This window comes from Barbus barbus (genome assembly GCF_936440315.1).
Source record: "Barbus barbus genome assembly, chromosome: 43".
Classification (NCBI taxonomy): Eukaryota; Metazoa; Chordata; class Actinopteri; order Cypriniformes; family Cyprinidae; genus Barbus; species Barbus barbus.
Genome location: NC_136721.1, coordinates 25,030,475 through 25,049,084, shown reverse-complemented (window position 1 = coordinate 25,049,084; position 18,610 = coordinate 25,030,475). Strand labels below are relative to the sequence as shown.

The 18,610-nt window shown below is 35.9% G+C and overlaps 2 protein-coding genes across 8 annotated transcripts in view; one reads left to right on the top strand and one right to left on the bottom strand.

Annotated features, from left to right (window-relative positions):
• LOC306861931 (uncharacterized protein) overlaps nucleotides 1–18,610 on the bottom strand; it is a 1,169,885-nt gene that overhangs the window by 358,786 nt on the left and 792,489 nt on the right. The window lies entirely within an intron of this gene.
• LOC306861926 (alpha-adducin-like) overlaps nucleotides 3,902–18,610 on the top strand; it is a 42,005-nt gene continuing 27,296 nt past the window's right edge. For 6 of the 7 annotated variants that reach the window (XM_079404418.1, XM_079404416.1, XM_079404417.1 and 3 more), the window contains exons 1-2: nucleotides 3,908–4,060; nucleotides 14,558–14,759. In XM_079404418.1, the coding sequence (XP_079260544.1) occupies nucleotides 14,565–14,759 (195 nt within the window). In that variant the 5' untranslated portion in view covers nucleotides 3,908–4,060; nucleotides 14,558–14,564. Of the gene's footprint in view, nucleotides 4,061–14,557; nucleotides 14,760–18,610 lie in introns of all 7 variants that reach the window. The other variant, XM_079404420.1, reaches the window with a different exon arrangement.

Sequence of the window (18,610 nt, the reverse complement as noted above, 5' to 3'; positions counted from 1 at the left end):
CGGGAACTCAGGAGGGCTGGACGGAACCAGCGGGAACTCAGGAGGGCTGGACGGAACCAGCGGGAACTCAGGAGGGCTGGACGGAACCAGCGGGAACTCAGGAGGGCTGGACGGAACCAGCGGGAACTCAGGAGGGCTGGACGGAACCAGCGGGAACTCAGGAGGGCTGGACGGAACCAGCGGGAACTCAGGAGGGCTGGACGGAACCAGCGGGAACTCAGGAGGGCTGGACGGAACCAGCGGGAACTCAGGAGGGCTGGACGGAACCAGCGGGAACTCAGGAGGGCTGGACGGAACCAGCGGGAACTCAGGAGGGCTGGACGGAACCAGCGGGAACTCAGGAGGGCTGGACGGAACCAGCGGGAACTCAGGAGGGCTGGACGGAACCAGCGGGAACTCAGGAGGGCTGGACGGAACCAGCGGGAACTCAGGAGGGCTGGACGGAACCAGCGGGAACTCAGGAGGGCTGGACGGAACCAGCGGGAACTCAGGAGGGCTGGACGGAACCAGCGGGAACTCAGGAGGGCTGGACGGAACCAGCGGGAACTCAGGAGGGCTGGACGGAACCAGCGGGAACTCAGGAGGGCTGGACGGAACCAGCGGGAACTCAGGAGGGCTGGGCGGAACCAGCGGGAACTCAGGAGGGCTGGGCGGAACCAGCGGGAACTCAGGAGGGCTGGGCGGAACCAGCGGGAACTCAGGAGGGCTGGGCGGCACCAGCGGGAACTCAGGAGGGCTGGGCGGCACCAGCGGGAACTCAGGAGGGCTGGGCGGCACCAGCGGGAACTCAGGAGGGCTGGACGGCACCAGCGGGAACTCAGGAGGGCAGGACGGCACCAGCGGGAACTCAGGAGGGCTGGACGGCACCAGCGGGAACTCAGGAGGGCTGGACGGCACCAGCGGGAACTCAGGAGGGCGCTCTTGAAGCGCGGGGTTGCGCGGGTGCTCTGGGCTGAGGACAGCAGCAGTGCTGGGAAGAGTGGGGTGGCCGGAACATTTGGCAGGGCATGTGGAGGGTCCTGGCGAGCGGTGAGCTGGTGAGGCCGGGTTGTTCTCGGGTTGGGTTGGACGAAGATCAGTTTGACATTCTTCGACTTCGAAATCAATGCCATGTACATTGAGGACATAATTTATCAGCCCGATAAGAGAAAAACTGGACGTGGGGATATCGCAGCTGATGACATCCTTGTCCAACCCAAACCGAAAACACACACCGAGTGAGGCGTCAATCCAGCTCACCTCGTTGGAAAGCTCAAGGAACTCCTCAACATACTCTACCAACTCCCGACCATCCTGCCGCAGACACCAAAGCCTGTCCTCAGCCATGGTGTTGTTGTGGGTCCGGTCTTCTGTCACGTTCCCTCTCGGGACACAAGGAGCGAGGAGACGTAGGAGTTCCAAATAGCCTTTTTTATTGAAACACACACAGAGACGAGGAGCTTGGGGAGAGACGAACATCAATGACGATTAAGACCGGACACAGGGGCTAGGAAACACAGGGATTATAAACACAGGGAAATACGGAACAGGTGTGGACTAATCAAAACACAGGGCTAGGGACTAATTAAACTAATGGAGACAAACGAGGACAGGAACAGGAAGGCCAAATATGGGCACAGGAGGAGGGGAAACACAAGACAAGGACTGACAAAAACTAACTCAGCAGCATCAGTGCAAATATGCAAAATCTATTTAGAATTGCATACCCATAACAAGTCCTGAGGCACAAGAGCCAAATTAAACAAAATGTACAAATAATATAATTCAAAGCAGTCCTCCATGAACTAATATGTGACCCTGGACCACAAAACCAGTCATCAGGGGCAATTTTTTTAAATTGAGATTTATACATCATCCGAAAGCTAATTTCTATTGATGTATGGTTTGTTATGATAGGCCAATATTTGTCTGAGATACAACTATTTGAAAATCTGGAATCTGAGGGTACAAAAAAAATCTAAATATTGAGAAAATTGCCTGTAAAGATGTTCAAATGAAGTTCTTAGCAATGCATATTACTAATCAAAAATTAAGTTTTTATATATTTACAAAATATCTTCATGGAACATGATCTTTACTTAATATCCTACATTGTAAAAAAAAAAAAAAAAAATCCTGTAGTTTTTACTAAATAATTCTGGCAGTTGTGGTTGCCAGAATAATTTTGTTAACACATTTACAGAACAAAACTGTAAAAATTACAGTATAAAACTGTAATTATCCAACAAGAAATTTGAATGTAAACCACAAGACTCAACAACACACACTGCTATTAAAATCTGTTTTGTACCTTTAACATACTGACCCGTGCATGATAATGCAGGTGGTAAAAGAGAAAGCCACATGAAGAATCAAAGCTCATCACAAGTAGCTTCACCACAAGCAGAAGTATATATTAATATATAGAAGGTGCACAGAATCATTCATGCAAACACAAAACACCATCATGGTATCACACATGATACTTAAATAATGCAATGAACTTTCATTAAACAACAGAAGATGTAACATAAAGCCCAAATGTACATAACTGATAACAAAAACGGTTAAAAACCACGATTATTTAAACAAAATGTGGAGCGTCACTCTGGGAATATCAGTTTTCAGTTTTTGACTAAATTATACATTGATTTGTTATTTTTCACTTTTAAAAACTGTACAATTAACAGCATTTTACTGTAAAATTATATAAAGTGTCTGTTAGATCTTTTACAGTTTTTCCCTGTATATAGTATGGAAACTTACTGTTAACCTATTAACAGTTTTTTTCCCGTAGCTTTTTTACAAAATTTTACAGTTAAAATTACCCTTTTTTTTTTTTTTTTACAGTTTAGTGATTTTTGGCATAAAAGAAAAATCTATAATTTTGACCCATACAATGTATTGTTGGCTATTGCTCCAATTATACCTGTGCTACTGCTTTTGTGTTCCAGGGTCACATATAAGCATCTCAGAATTGAAATGTACAACTTACAAGACCACACACGTGACTTATGACCACAAAGGGAATTCAATAGCTTGCTGAATATACAGTATATTGTAAAGTGGTGACCTCATGTGGTGAACTTGAGAACTGACAAACCTGAATTTGGCCCATCTGACCATGACACAACTGAACTGTCCTGCTAAATATTCTGACATTTTTATCTGGAATAAATAAATAAATAAAATTAAATATTATATATACTGACTACACTACAAGTATTCATTGCAAATTAAATTTTTATTCCATTATTTAAATTATTACATAACTATATATAGGCTATATATTTGTATGTATTATGGAATATACAAGTTCATTTACTGAAAAACATTTATGTGACCCTGGAGCACAAAAGCAGTCATGAGTAGCACAGGTATATTTGTAGCAATAGACAACAATACATTGTATGGATCAAAATTATACATTTTTCTTTTATGCCAAAAATCATTAGGATATTATTAAGTAAAGATCATGTTCCATGAAGCCATTTTGTAAATTTCCTACTGTAAATATTTCAAAACTTCATTTTTGATTAGTAATATGCATTGCTAAGGACTTCATTTGAACAACTTTAAAGGTGATTTTCTCAATATTTAGATTTTTTTGCACCCTCAGATTCCAGATTTTCAAATAGTTGTATCTCAGACAAATATTGTCCTATCCTAACAAACCATACATCAATGGAAAGCAATTTCAAGCAATCTCAGTTTCAAAAATGGACTGGTTTTGTGGTCCTGGGTCATATATATACCCCACCCAATAGTCTCACAACAGATTACACGCCGAGCTCGCTGTTTATAAGAGCACGGACAGGCCCCGCCCATCACTGCTGTGGGCGGCTCACATCAAACGCTCTGTTTGGCGAAGTGGGCGGGAGTTCGTGGGACGCGAACCAATCAGAAGCCTCTTCACCTCAGCGACTCCAGAGCGCCGCGCCCCAGAGACGCGTACCGACAGAAACAAACGGTTGCAGAAGGAAACAGTGGATAAAATCCCTCTAACGGAGAAAAACCTCACGCTCCCCGTCTGTCCCCGAGTCGCTGTCCACTTCAACCGCACATCTAGACCCAAATAAGCGTAAGTTTCTGTTTCTAATTTCCTTTCACCCTGGATTATTCTTCTCCTCAGGGTTTTAGTAGCGCGGCCTCAACGCTAGCGCGCACGCTAGTGGCGTTAGCGCTCGCTCTCTGCAGGACAAACGCGTTTGTCGTGTTTGTTTAGACATTTCTTGTGATTTGGAGGTCATTTGGCCGTTTTCTGACACGATTGTGGCCCTCGGTAACGATTATTAGGTGTAGAGTGCGCGCACCGGACAGTACAGGCGCGCGAGGGACACTGCAACTCTGCACGCGCACAAATCAAAATAATAAAAGTCTTTTCATTTGTCACTTATAAACTTGGAAATATTTTGTAATCTGCAAAATGTGGTGATCTTTGTTGCATTTGTGTGACTTTAGAGAGAATGTCGATAACGTAGTTTATATTCAGGTTATTTTCGTTTGTTTTAAAGTGATATTTGTTATGTCATCTATATTATAGTGATATGATAGCTTATGATATGCTCATGTTGTTTCGTTAGTGGACAAAGTGAAATTTATACATACAATTTATACTATGTGTGTGTAAATGATTTATTTATTTTAATACATTTATGATTTTTTTTTATGTTAAGCAAAAATGATTTATTTTATATTTTTACACTGTTTTTCTTTAAACTTTTACCCCCTTCCTTGTGGCTGTTTAAAAGCCCTTGCTTTATTTCATACCTGTATGTTTGGTTTTCTTTTGTGGCATGAAAATGCACACTATCCCAGTTGGAATTGACACTAAATGGCCATCCGTGCCTGGCCGATATATCGGTTTATCACTAGTATCATTAGGCCTGTTGTGTTGTGGGATGTCTGTGTGTTTGCTCTGATCACAGATTGGGCTCGTGTGTGTCACTGGTGTCTTGACAGTCTGTCAGTCAGAGGAAAACCAAAGCGTCTGTCTTCTGGTTTTACCATACGTCCATTACAGATCTATGCCTGATGGGTGTAAAACCCACTTCTGTTTGATTATCGATCTATTTTCCTCACTGCTGCTGCTTACTCACTGCAACATCAATATCAAAGACAATTAATAGCTATTGATAATAATCTATTTTTTTGGCAAGAAGTTGTCAAAGAAGTTGTTGCGACTTGGCATGTTAATGTGTTATGGATTTAAACGTGGCTCATGTAATTAGGAGTCGAAATGGTCAGTTTTATGAACTACTTTTTTCAGTAACAGTATGATTGTAAAACCCCTGAATTGAGTGTAATTCTCTCGCTGGCTCTCTCTCTCTCCGTCCCACGCCCACGACCCTCTAGAGGGACGAAAATGTGTTTCTCATTTTCATTTCTCTTCCTCTCTCCTCCCTTTCTGTTGCTCAGATTTTCATACATGCAGTGCCGTGTTGCTTTAAACAGGAAATATTTTGTTGCGAGAACAGCTGTTTGCAACACAGTCTTGCATGTGTTCTTGTTTGTTTAGCATGCTATAAATGCTAAACAATAAATCCTATTTCAATGCTTGAAACTCCATAAGCAGCATTTTGAAGTATTGTAGGCAAGATCCAGGCACAAAAGCTATTATGCATTAGTAATCTTGGTAATCTTTTATTTACAGCTTCAAAAAAATACATTTTTGTAGAGAAAGAAGAAATAAATGTTAAGCATACTAAACAACATAATATTTTGTTTTAATACCTGTTTTTTGAACAGAGAAATATCACAACGAAAGAAATCCTGTCCATGGTGGTTGTAGAAAGAGAAATGTTGATAATAAATATACTTAAAATTAATTCAGTACCAAAAAAGTAATACTTATGGCATAAATAAAAGCATAATTTTTTTATGCTGTCGGCAGCAATATGTAGAGCGTTTTAAATCAGTCATTTTTTTGTTTGAAGGGTGCTGACTATGTACTTAGTAGACTGCAAGGCAGCTCACTAAGCACTGGAACACAGCCCATATGTTTATAATTGATAATATATGAGCCATATATGAGAGAAAATAACATAGAAGGAATGAGATTTTTAGTGTATTAAATTGATTTTGTATTTGTCGAATATGCTATCAGACCAGGAGCTTTGTTGCCAGAAGTGATATTTTAAATATGTGCCCAGCGTAAGGAGGGTCCACCTCTCTGCATTTAGCGAATGTGAGTTATGTAGTTTATGTGGAGTATTCAGATCTACTGGCCCACAGCCACATTTAGACCCGCAGTGTGCCAGGAATAATGCAGACGGACAGTGACATGACATTCCTCAGATACACACCATGTGATTTAAGATGTTAAACAGCTGCTGTGTGGTGTGGCCACAGTTTTCATTTGACTAAACTTTATTATTGTACAGAAAGAAACATTTAAGAGCAAGTTTGAGTAATTCACAGCTCTTTGAATTATGAGATTTTAATTTGTCAGTCACTGCATTCTGCAGTCATGCAATTATTTTCTGCAAAGACATGTGGATATTATATTTAATGCTGTCACTTAATCACATCCAAAATAATCCAAAACTCTTGCTCAATTCATATCCAATTAATATTCGATTGTATGAAATGCAAATGCATATATTACGTGACCAAAACTTCATTGATTCTAGCGTGTCTCACATGCACATTTGCGCTTACTATATCACATCTGTATGTGCGTTGATCAATTGTAAATAAAAGGTCAAATTAAATCTTAACTTATGAATGATGCACTCACCTGTTGATCTCTTAATTCTCTGAAAAGATCAGGATGAGCAAGCGACAATTGTTCTGTTGTCACATTTACCGGCTCCGCAACAATTTGGGAAGCACTGCCACCTACAGGTGCATTTCGCAACAGCAGCGTATGAAATACCGAATTTAGCAAAATTATGATATCGTACCATTGGAATATAATATATTTTTCCAGTACCGGTATACTGTGCATCCCTAGCGTGTATACTGTGTATATTTATCATGTGTATATATAAATACACAAGTATATATTTTGACAATATTTAGACCTGCATGTGTTTACATGTATATATTTTTACATTTTTATTATATATTTAAAAATATTAACATTAAAATTTTTATTATAATATACAAATATTATATATTTTTCTGAAATGTATACATGCATGTGTGTGTATTTATATGTACATAATAAATATACACAGTACACGCAAATATTATTTACACAAACTTTTATTTTGGATGCAATTAATCGTTTGACAGCACTAATTATTTTATATTTTGTTAAAACATCTGTTATAATTTTTTTATTAAATATCAATAGTTTTTATTGCAGTTTTACAGTTTTAGTTTCTTTAACTTAAACTAAATGAAAATTAGATTAATTAGATTTTTCCAGCTGTCAGTAATTTTCTGCATAGCTTTGTGGTTTTATGTCTCTCTTAACAATCTGCGGTCAATTTATTTTGGCATTATAAAGTCATTCAAACTCTGATAAATATTTCAGATCTATTTTTTATTTATTTATTTTTATTATTAGTACTATTATTACGTTTATTTAGCAAGTAATTGAGTGTGAAAATAATTATATTTTAGTATGTTTTTATTTTTAATGTTTATTTATTTATATAAATTGTATGTACTTTGTGTTGATTGTACTGTGCTATTCCACCTTTTGGAATAAATAACGTTGATCTTATCTAACCTCATAGCACATTTCTCCATATCTGGATCCAGTCTAAAGGGTTTGGGCTGGGTAATATAAGTTATAATTCGTATTGTAGACCACTTAAGTGTGTCTTATGATAACTTTTTATTATTTGTTTGTAGACCGGAAGTCTTCACATTTTGAATCTTTGAATTTTAAAACATAACATCACTTTCAAAGCGTTTCACTTATGATCACACCCACATAAACACTCAGCCAGCAACTCAATCCCACACACACACACACACACACACGAGTGCTGCTCCACGCCCTCCTTCTCATCTGTGTAGTGTTACGGCTGAGATAATTCACACACTTCACTTCTGGAAAGTAGGTCAAATGAGGAAGTTCCTCATGAGTTGGTGATAAGATGCAAATTCATGCAGTTGAACCCCTGGGCAGTTTACATAAAGATTCAGAACTTTTATAAGACACTGAAGACAGAGGGTCTCCCAGAATTAATCTTTTGAGTGACATTTGATTTTTTTTTAAAAATTGTATTGCTGATGGATACTATTATTAATATTGTGTTTTTTTAATATATTTGTATTCTAAAGTTTTAGTGTTTTCTTTTAAATTATTATTATTATTTTAGTAGTAAAGATTAAATGAACATAAGAAATGTTGACTTGGCTAAAAATAAGTAAAATCAAATCAAATTGTATTTTATATTATTTAAATTTACTTTTATTTTGAGTAAGAATGGGGTTTTTTTTTTATGGTTTAGTAATCCATACCCATTTAATGTATATTGAATAAGAATATTTTGATTTAATTTTTTCTTGTTTAGTGAGATTTTGTAAGCTTTTATACTTGTTTTATGAATATCGAATGCATTTTTAGTGCTTATCAACAACTATATAAGTACATGATCAGATTTTAGCCTAAAACTGTATTTGCAGGCCTCCATTTGATTTTTAATATCCAAAGAAACTCTTGAGATGTGAATCAGTCAGGCAATAAATCACAATTGATTTAACCTGCCGATTTAAACGTTGCTGCAATTAAGAGATTTTCCTCTGAGATTGTGTAATCTCAAGCTTTCTATCTTTTCTGTCTTTCTCTCTATATGAAAGACACACACTTCCTTTAGCTCTGCAGGTGTTCCGGTCTTGTATGCATTTATAAGTCGATCACTGGGTTCGTTTGGCTGCTTTCAGTCACGACAGACTCTCTCTGATTGCCTGCTGTCCGGTTTAACGGCTGCCAGTAAGTTCTGGAACGGGACTGATGGGCTTTGGCCTTCATCTGAGCCTGCTGGTGGGCTGAAATGGATTTGACTGCCATTCAGAAACTGTCAAGAAGCCATTATTGATGCAGGAAATTCATGCGGCGAGATCTGGCTCGTTTACAAAGGCTTTACAGAACTTTTGAGTAAACAGCATGCTCAGTTTCTCATTCTCTCGATGGAATTTGTGGGGAATTTTAAGGAAAATACACATTTGTTTAAACGTTTAGCTTGTTGTAATCGATATTGTTGAGCATTTGCATGCCTGATAATGAAACTTTCCAGATGTTTCTCTCAGCGAGACGGTCAATATGATGATCTTAAAACACGGCTAGAGGGAAAACTAAAGATATAGTGACCGCAGAAGCTGAGAGACTGTAAATAGCCTGAGATGATAAAACCGTAGTTGATGAAGCGAATCTCCCCATTGAGCTGCATGCAAGAGTTCAGGAGTGAGTGGGCAGAAAACAGGGCACAAGTGACCGTATACTTTGTTACATAATCCTACAGGTTTCCATGGAAATGTTTTGTTTCCATAGCGACTACAGTCATGCCTACACATCTCTGTGCTCTTAAAACATACGCAGAGATTAATATAGCACTACATAAATCTCTGTGCTTTAAACATAATTTCTGTCTGTCATGATAATCATTTTACTGTTTAATGAGCTCGACAAAATGCTTTATGAGGTTATTGCTTTCCTAGAGTTAAGATTTATTGGCATAATTTATTTAGGTATGCACCAAAAATTTGTCTGTCTTTTGCCTGACAATGCCATCTTTGTCCACAGTTTCAGGCATATACACAATTTTACAGAGTATAACCAGCAGTGAAATGTAAGTCAGGTCCGCTCCAAGGACAGTGCAATTGTATAGACAAATATTAAGAAAAAGAAAAGTAGAAAAGAATAAAATAAAAGATAAAAAAATATAAATGTGCAGGTCAGTATGTTGTTGACATAAATAGTAATATAGCAGGAATGTGCAAAAAAAAGTTGTACAGGGTTTTTTTTTTTTTTTTTTTCAGGAATGTGTAAGAATGCGAGAAAGAGAGCTCAGTTCAGTGTTCGCGTATATAAGAGCATGCACTGTGTGTGTGTGTGTGTGTGTGTGTGTGTGTGTGCAGCACGGAAAACAGCGCACGAGTGCAGAAGTGAGTTCTATTTCGTCTTCTTGCAGTTGAATCTTTTGACATCACAATAAATGTGCATACAGGAATTGAGAAGCAGAATTGAAATGTAATTTTATAACAAGTAATTAGATTCCTGACCTTACACATTTGATCTGATTTCCAAAATTAGAATAGCCTAGTTTTTCGATTCCCAACCCTCCTACTAAATTATTTCATTCTTGCATGCAAAAAGACCTGTATGGTGACCATGGGGCTATGTAAAATATTTTTTGCAACATACTAGGTTTATCATTTGTCATTTTTTTCCCGATAATGGTCTGTTACCTGACTGTTGACATCGATATCGCGATACTTACGAGACATCGTCGATATACGATAATATCGTCATATCGCCCAGCCCTACTAAACAGATCGTTTATAGCAATGGCCTCTTTTGCCTGAAAATGCAAAATGATTATTTTGGTTCAAACAGAGACAGGAGGGGTTTCCAATCATTGTCTGTTCTCTGGGAGGGGTATCATTGTATTTCCTTTCTCAACAGGAAGTGACAGGCAGAATGCAGACAGATTTTTTTTCATTTCTTTATTCTCTGAGGATTTTATTTGTGCTCAAATGCCAGTATTTATTCAGAATGATGCATGAAGAGGCTTCTGTGCCTGAACTCGTCCGAGGCCTTTATATGATCGCAGTGGAAACCGAAGCATCTTTCAGGGTCTCAGTTACCAAGGAGATGAAGACAGAAGGGCTGCGCTGTAATTCACGTCCTGAAAGAGAGTGGGAGGAAACTCTGGAGATCACGAGAGACAGATGCTGTGGTGTCTCGAGCACTATTCACACGTTTAGTTTTCCAAATGAGCTTTGAGTTGAGGTTTGCAGTAAATGTTGAATGTATTGGGATTTTGGGTCACTTATAATGCAACATGCGGCAACCATTTTCCCAAACTTCTAGTGAGAAACCTCTATAAACTGAGTGTTGTCAACAAAAGAGAAGTTTTTTGTTTTTTGCAGAAATAAAAATTTGATCGTAGTTTAATGTTTGAAAAAGGAAAAAAATAAGACCGCCATAAATAGCACTGTTGTCATTTTACTTTACTGTTGTAGTTGTACTGTAAAATAAAATGTATTATTATTTTTGATAAAATATTAAACAACATAAGATGTTACTATTGTTATATTCTAAAAACAAATCAGTCATTTAAGAATTTTTTTTATTTTATTATACAGTTATACTGTAGTATTATTTTTCTTACCTATTTTTTAGATTTAATATTTGTTTAATAATAATAATTAACTTATTATTATTATAAATAATAATAGTGATCATACATATTAACTCTTTCCCCGCCAGCGTTTTTTTTTTTTTTTTTTTTTTTAAAGTTGCCAGCCACCGCCAGCATTTTTTTTGATGATTTTCACCTAAATTTGAAGGCCCTCAGAATATTTTCTGCTATGAATATGTGAACATATTATATATCAAAATAAAAAACCGAGCCTCTGCTTTTAATTAATTTTAATTAAATACAATATTTTGGACAAAAAACGGAGAAAAATGAATTAAAGCAAAATACATTCAGATTCTTTCACCTGTAAATAATTATATGAATAACTGAAATTGCATTCAATAAACGGAACAAACAGACAGACACACACACGTTTATAGACACAAACACACACATATAGGCTACATACATACATATACTGTGCGCACACACATACACACACACACACATATTTCAAAAGTCTTTGGCGAGAAGCGTTGTCTCTTAATTGACAAGATATCTCATCAATGGCGGGGGAAGAGTTAAATAAAATAAATGTTTATATTAATAATAATAATAATACTATTATTATAAATAATAATAGTGATCATGCATATTAAACAAAATAAGAAATGTTTCTGTTGTAATCTTTATCTATAAAAATTGTGTATTTAATTAAAATAATCTAAATACTAATTATTCATTAGTTGTTGATGTTGTTAAACTTATATTGACGCACAAATCACTAGTTATTTATTTTATTTATTTTTTTGGACAAATTATTCAGCCCTACAAACAAGCGTAGCAAACCTGAAGTTTCTATTTTATTACATAAATCAGTCACAGTTTTTATCAGTTTATATTTTTGCCCTCTTTCCCAAATTGAGCAGCCTTAGTGTTGCAATATAATCACAAATAATTTTTCCACATTCTGCAGCTTGCAATTTTTTTAATCACATTTTAAAGTCACTTATTTTATCAGACAAATCAGTTAATTTTTCCCCCAAATCTTACAGCCCTACCCACAACCCTTTCTTCATTTTATTGCTTCCTATGTGCTTTTAAAGTAGATATATTTGTAATAAAGGTAGAAAGCCCCACATATTTAACTTGTATTAAAGTCTATAACCAGTGCATTCAGTTGTCTTTGTCAGAATGCATGTTTTCAGTAGTTAATCAACTGCCAATATTGATTCTGTACTGATTAATCCTACTCAATTAGAGGCTCTGAGCTGAAGTGATTTGTTTCTAGAGGAAGATTGACCCTCCTCGTTCTGGTGTTGAGAACTCGTGGTGTGTCTGTGGATTGAGAGCAGAGCAGCTGTCGGGAGCTCCAGGGTTTCATTACTCAATGCTGCAGTTATTTCCTGCTCTGGGTCTGTTCGGGGCTGAAATGAGCAGCCTGTGTGTGTCGACTTCATGCTCTAATACTGTGTTGCACTGGGTTGATTCGTGTTGTTCCGCTTTGGTATGAGATAGATGTAAATGTTCTGTAGCTGTGTGTTCATGTGGCTTTGAAACACAATCAGCAACAAACCACTTAAACGCACATTAGACGATCAATAATGGTGAGTCAGACAGACCGACTCCCTCCCTGCTCTCTCTTTGCTCTACAGTTTCATTGATTCTGCTACAAATACTCTTGAGCTTATGCACACCATCACTAAAGGCACGTTCACATCAAGATCAACAACTACTGTTAAAGTTCTGATTCTAGTAACGAGCTGAATTTTTGTTGTCTAACGCTTTGAATGCTTCAGCTCTTTAAAACCCATTATTATTATTTATGTTTTTAATGGTTTACAGTGAAATATTATAATATCTATTTGTTATGGTTTAATATTTTTATATTATAAATAAATAACTACATAAAATGTCATAAAACTAGACCAACTCCTGATGGTCTAGAAGTGCTTGAAAATGTATAGGCTCGCCTTTAGGGAATGACAAAATAATTATTATTGACAAAATAAAAATGCCAATAAATATTTATGAATAATGTAATTTTATAAAGTGTATTTTTTTATTATGCGTTTAAAATCATGTTAATCTTTTGTTTATTCTGATCATGAGCTGCAGTTTTGTCATTTACCATTTTAAATGTTTGAGCTCTTAAAAGTCAAGTATTATTATAATTTCATTTGTGTAAAATACTCTTTTTATTATTATTTTATGGTGGAATATTGCAATTGAATATTTCAATGTTTAATATATAAAAAATGTACTTTGAATAAATAATATTAATTAAAATTGTTATTTTAAAACTGTTACTAATTTTTATTTATAAATACAATTATTATTTTAGAGTCATTTTGATGTATATTTACCAAATGTATGGCCAAACGTTGCTGTCCTACAAATAAAACGCATCAAATTCAAATCTGGCATTTGTTTTTATCTCACAATTAAGATGTTTTTTTCTTGTAAATCTCAAAATAGAAAGATTTCAGAAAATCTGAATTGCAACAAAAATCTCAAAAAAAATTTTTGTTGCAATTCAATGTTGCAAATTTTTTTGTTGCTTTTTTTACCCTCAGAATTGTGAAATGTTACCTTGCAAGTCTGAGGAGTCAGAATTGTAAAATATAAATATGCAAATAATATCTCAAAAAAGTATTTGAGAGTATTTAGAGTACTTTTTTTAATACATGGCGGAAACAAAACTGCAAGAGAAACTCCAAAATTCAGAGAAAATCTGAATTGATTACCTTTTTAATTATTTTGTGTGTGTCAGAAGCAAGCTTCCAAAGACTATTTATAACCTATTTACCTATTTATTTTTGGTGATGTTTAACAGCATCACAGATGAGTTACATAGAGCTTAACTAGTTTTGTTACTCTAATCACTGCATCTATGTGGCTGGTAATGATGGTCCAGTTGCTATGGCAACAGCAGTATCTGTTTTGGTTGCTATAAAGCACAATGTCCTCTTCTTTTCTGAACGTCATGTTTGTCTCGACTCTGCTTAATGGAGGGAGAAAGCGCATTATGTCCAGAGCACTCAACAGTAAATGGGCCGTTATAACCACTCGCACACTCCCGCTGTGCAGCATTCTGTCTCGCATGCCCTTTTAAACGGTTTTAAAATGGAATCACATGAATCACATGTCTGGATTGTATTTCATTTAAAAATCAAATGGGGAAAATTTGCATTTTGCTAAAAGTTAAATTAGAGCATATTCTGTCGATCACAACAAGTAGGCCTGTGTACTTTAGTTTCTAGTTTGTAGTTGGAGGTATGCAAATTCCACCTGACCTTTGACTTGTGTTGCAGGAGTGTGATGAACGGAGACTCAGGTGCAGGGGTGGTGACGGCCCCCCCGCCCACCAATCCGCCTCATAAGGAGCGTTATTTCGATCGAGTGGATGAGAGCAGCCCGGAGTACCAGAGAGAGAGGAACATGGCACCGGATCTGCGGCAGGACTTCAACATGATGGAGCAGCGCAAGAGAGTCTCCATGATCCTGCAGAGTCCAGTGAGAACACAACACACACACTTAAATAAATATTCTGATAACTATGGCTGGGCTTTGACACAAATTTCACGATTCGATTCTCATTCACAAGCTTTCGATTCGATATCGATTATTTTGGATACATATTAGGTACAGTACATGCCAAATTTTCTCAAGGAAAAAACTCTCAACTAATGCTGTAAAATATGCATGGAGTCAGTTGGTAGGCTACTACATAATTATTGAAGGTTAAAATGGATTGATTTGTCAGCTATACAACTGCTAAAATTACACTTATTATCAAATCATATTAAAATGTGATTTATTGGATGGGAAGTGCCCTTCAATGTTCCATCCATTAACTGAAAATAGGCTAGACTAATCGATTCACGGGATTTAAGAATCGATATCTTTCCGTAAAAATGAGAATCGATTAATATCGAGATATCAATATTTTTTACCCAGCCCTACTGATAACACATGAAATAACAAAGATTATTTTTAATGCTTTTGAAAGATGTCTCCTATCCATGGCATTCTGCATTTATTTGAGCAAAAATAAAAAATTTATAGTTTAAAATAAGTCAAATTTTCTCCAGTCTTCAGTGTCACATGATCCTTAAGAAATCATTCTGATATCAAGAAACATTTCTTATTATCAGTGTTGAAAACAGTTGTGCTGCTTCATATTTTTGCAGAAGGTTTAAAGAATGAAGGAATTTAACACTTTTTTTTTTCTTCCAGAAAGAACACATTAAGTTGATCAAAAGTGACAGTAAAGACATTTGCAATGTTACAATAGATTTCCATTTCAAATAAATGCTGTTCTTTTGAACTTTGTTCATCTGTGAATCCTGAAAAGTAAAATGTATCAGTTTCCATAAAAATACTACTGTTTTCAACATTGATAATAATCAGAAATGTTTCTTCAGCAGCAAATCATCATATTAGAATGATTTCTGAAGGATCATGTGACACTGAAGACTGGAGTAAATTCAGCTGCGCATTACAGAAATAAATAGCATTTTACCATATATTCACATAGAAAATATTAATATTAAATATTAATAATAGTTTTTACTGTATTTTTGATCAAATTAATGCAACCTTGGTGAGCAGAAGAGACTTCTTTCATAAACATTAGCAAATCTTAATTATCCCAAACGTTGAATGGTAGTGTATAAGAATATGGATTTGATTTGTTTGATTTGAAACTATGATAATATTGCTTAATTTTATATTTATTTACACTTGCGTAACCTTGATTACATGCAACTTGTAACCTTGATACAACCTTTGATGAAAGGTTATAAATACAAACATTTTTTCTTTGGAATAATGTGCACTGATTAAAATAATACCAACAATATTAAGAAAGTAAATGGTAGTTTTTGATTTCATATTGTCTAAAATCCATTTATTTTGTTTATGAACAGTCATTGGAAGACATTTGTTTTGTAGTAATGCAGGACTTCTGACTGAAACACAGTCTCTGGATTGTAAATCTGTGTGTGTTGATGACCGTTCATTCAGCTCTCAGTAATCCCCCTCGTGATTGGCGTCTCAATATGCCCAGCGATCATATGTCTGTCTGCATGTGTGTGTAAGTACAGAAGGGATTCTGTTTATGCAAGCGGAGAGTCACAGGAAGAATAAAGACGTCTTTATCTGAGCAGGAATAGAGGGAGACATGGAAAGGACACTTCTTTACTCTTCATGTACTCAGTTCTTGAAGGAATGAGAGCACTTCTGCCAAAAACCATCTTCAGTCAAGTACCACCTTCAAAGTCTAATATTTATTAGCATTGAGCAAATCTCTTTGAGTGCAAGTTTAAGTATATTTAAAACTTGCTCCCGAAAAAATTGTATTTGAATAAATTAAATGAGAACATTGTTTAATTGTTTATTGTTCAAATTAAATTTAAATATAAAAATAATAGTGCTGTCAAATGATTAATCGCGATTAATCACATCCAAAATAAAAGTTTTTGTTTACATATGTGTGTGTGCTGTGTATATTTATTATGTATATATAAATACGAACACATGCATGTATATATTTAAGAAAAATATGTTATGTTTATAAATATATTTATATATAATATAAGAATATAACTATATAAATGTATATGCATCTAAATGTTTCCCAAATATGCTGTATGTGAGAGTGTATATATGTGTGTGTATGTGTATATATACATACATACATACATACATACATACATACATGCATACATAATATATATAGATACATAATATATTCAGGGCCTGAGTTTCGGTTTTTAAACTGGGGGGGGGAACTCCCCACTCACATGGGTCACAGGGGGGGGATTTAAAGATTCTTGGGGGGGGGGGGGATAAATTGACACATCGGGCTAAATTAATCATCTTCCTTTATGTCTACAGTTTTTAATGTATCTTGGTTTTCAAAGAATTATAACAAAATTTGTCATGCTCTCTTTCAAATTGACATTAAGAACTGTATTAAAACTATATATTAAGAATCACTGTATTTGTATATTCCAGTTTCAGTTAAATTTCTTTGTTTTAAAAAAAAAAACTTTATACAAAATACACCATGCTCTCCTTCAAACTGACATTAAGAACTATATATTAAGGTCTCTCAATTTCAGTGTATTTCATGGGTTTCAGATCAGTTCAGTTCTTTGCTTTTTCAAAACTTCATACAAATATTAAGCATACCAAGCTGTTGGCGTCTTCTCGCCATTGCAACATGGGTCGTTACGTGAGAGATGATGACGATCAGTGAACAGGAGTCTATTTTCTTATGTTCATTCATGTTAACTTTCGATAAAATGCGCATTTTAAGATAAGGAGATGATGATTTACTCGCGCTTCGCTGCTGCTGTGTTGAGTCGGCGGGCGCGCTCTATCCACTCACACTCTATAAAGAGCAAAACAGCATTTGATGGTTGAATTTCGGGATTAAAATAATATAATTTGGAAGCCGATAACATCTTCACAAGCAACTCATTATGACTCAGAATATTAGAGCGCGTTACACAGCCTTGTGTGAATCAGTGCGACGCGGGCCACGGAGAACACACCGATGCTCTGCTACAGGACTCAACGACAGAGAAGGCCGGTGCAGCACTGTTTTAAAAAAAAAGACAGGCTGTTTGAACCAGTGATTTATTTTTTTTCGCGTCTGTAGATGTATTTAATCTGAGATGAAGCAAATATATTTGTGCGGGAATTTCTCGCATTATAAAAGTTAAACTTGCGGGAATGGTTTAAATTATGCGCGATCCCCGCAATCCCACGCCGAAATTCAAGCCATGTATATACACAGTATACATTAAAATTTATGTTCAGCATTTCATATATATATGAAAATGCTATAAAAAAAATAGCATTTATAAAAAAGAAAACAAAAAAAAACTGCACTGTTCAACAACCTGTCTGCACTCCTCACTCACAATGTTTTTTTTATTTCCTGCTATTTGCACATTCCTGATATTTGCACATTCCCTTGCACATTTCTACCTCCGGATGCCGTGAAGGTCATTGGCCATACATATGCTACTTACATACCTCTCTTTATAATGCACCTTCTGTTTATATTTCCTTGCAACCTAAATCGTATGTACAGTCATTTGCACTGAGCTAGTCTCTCCCCATCTACCTCATAACTTGCACTATATGTCATAAAACAATGTATATACACATTTTTTTTATATCTATTTATAAACCTGTTATTTGCACTTCTGGTTAGATGCTAACTGCATTTCATTGGCTCTGTACTTGTACTCTGCACAGTGACAATAAAGTTGAATCTAATCTAATCTAAAAAAAAAAAAAAAATATATATATATATATATATATATATATATATATATATATATATATAT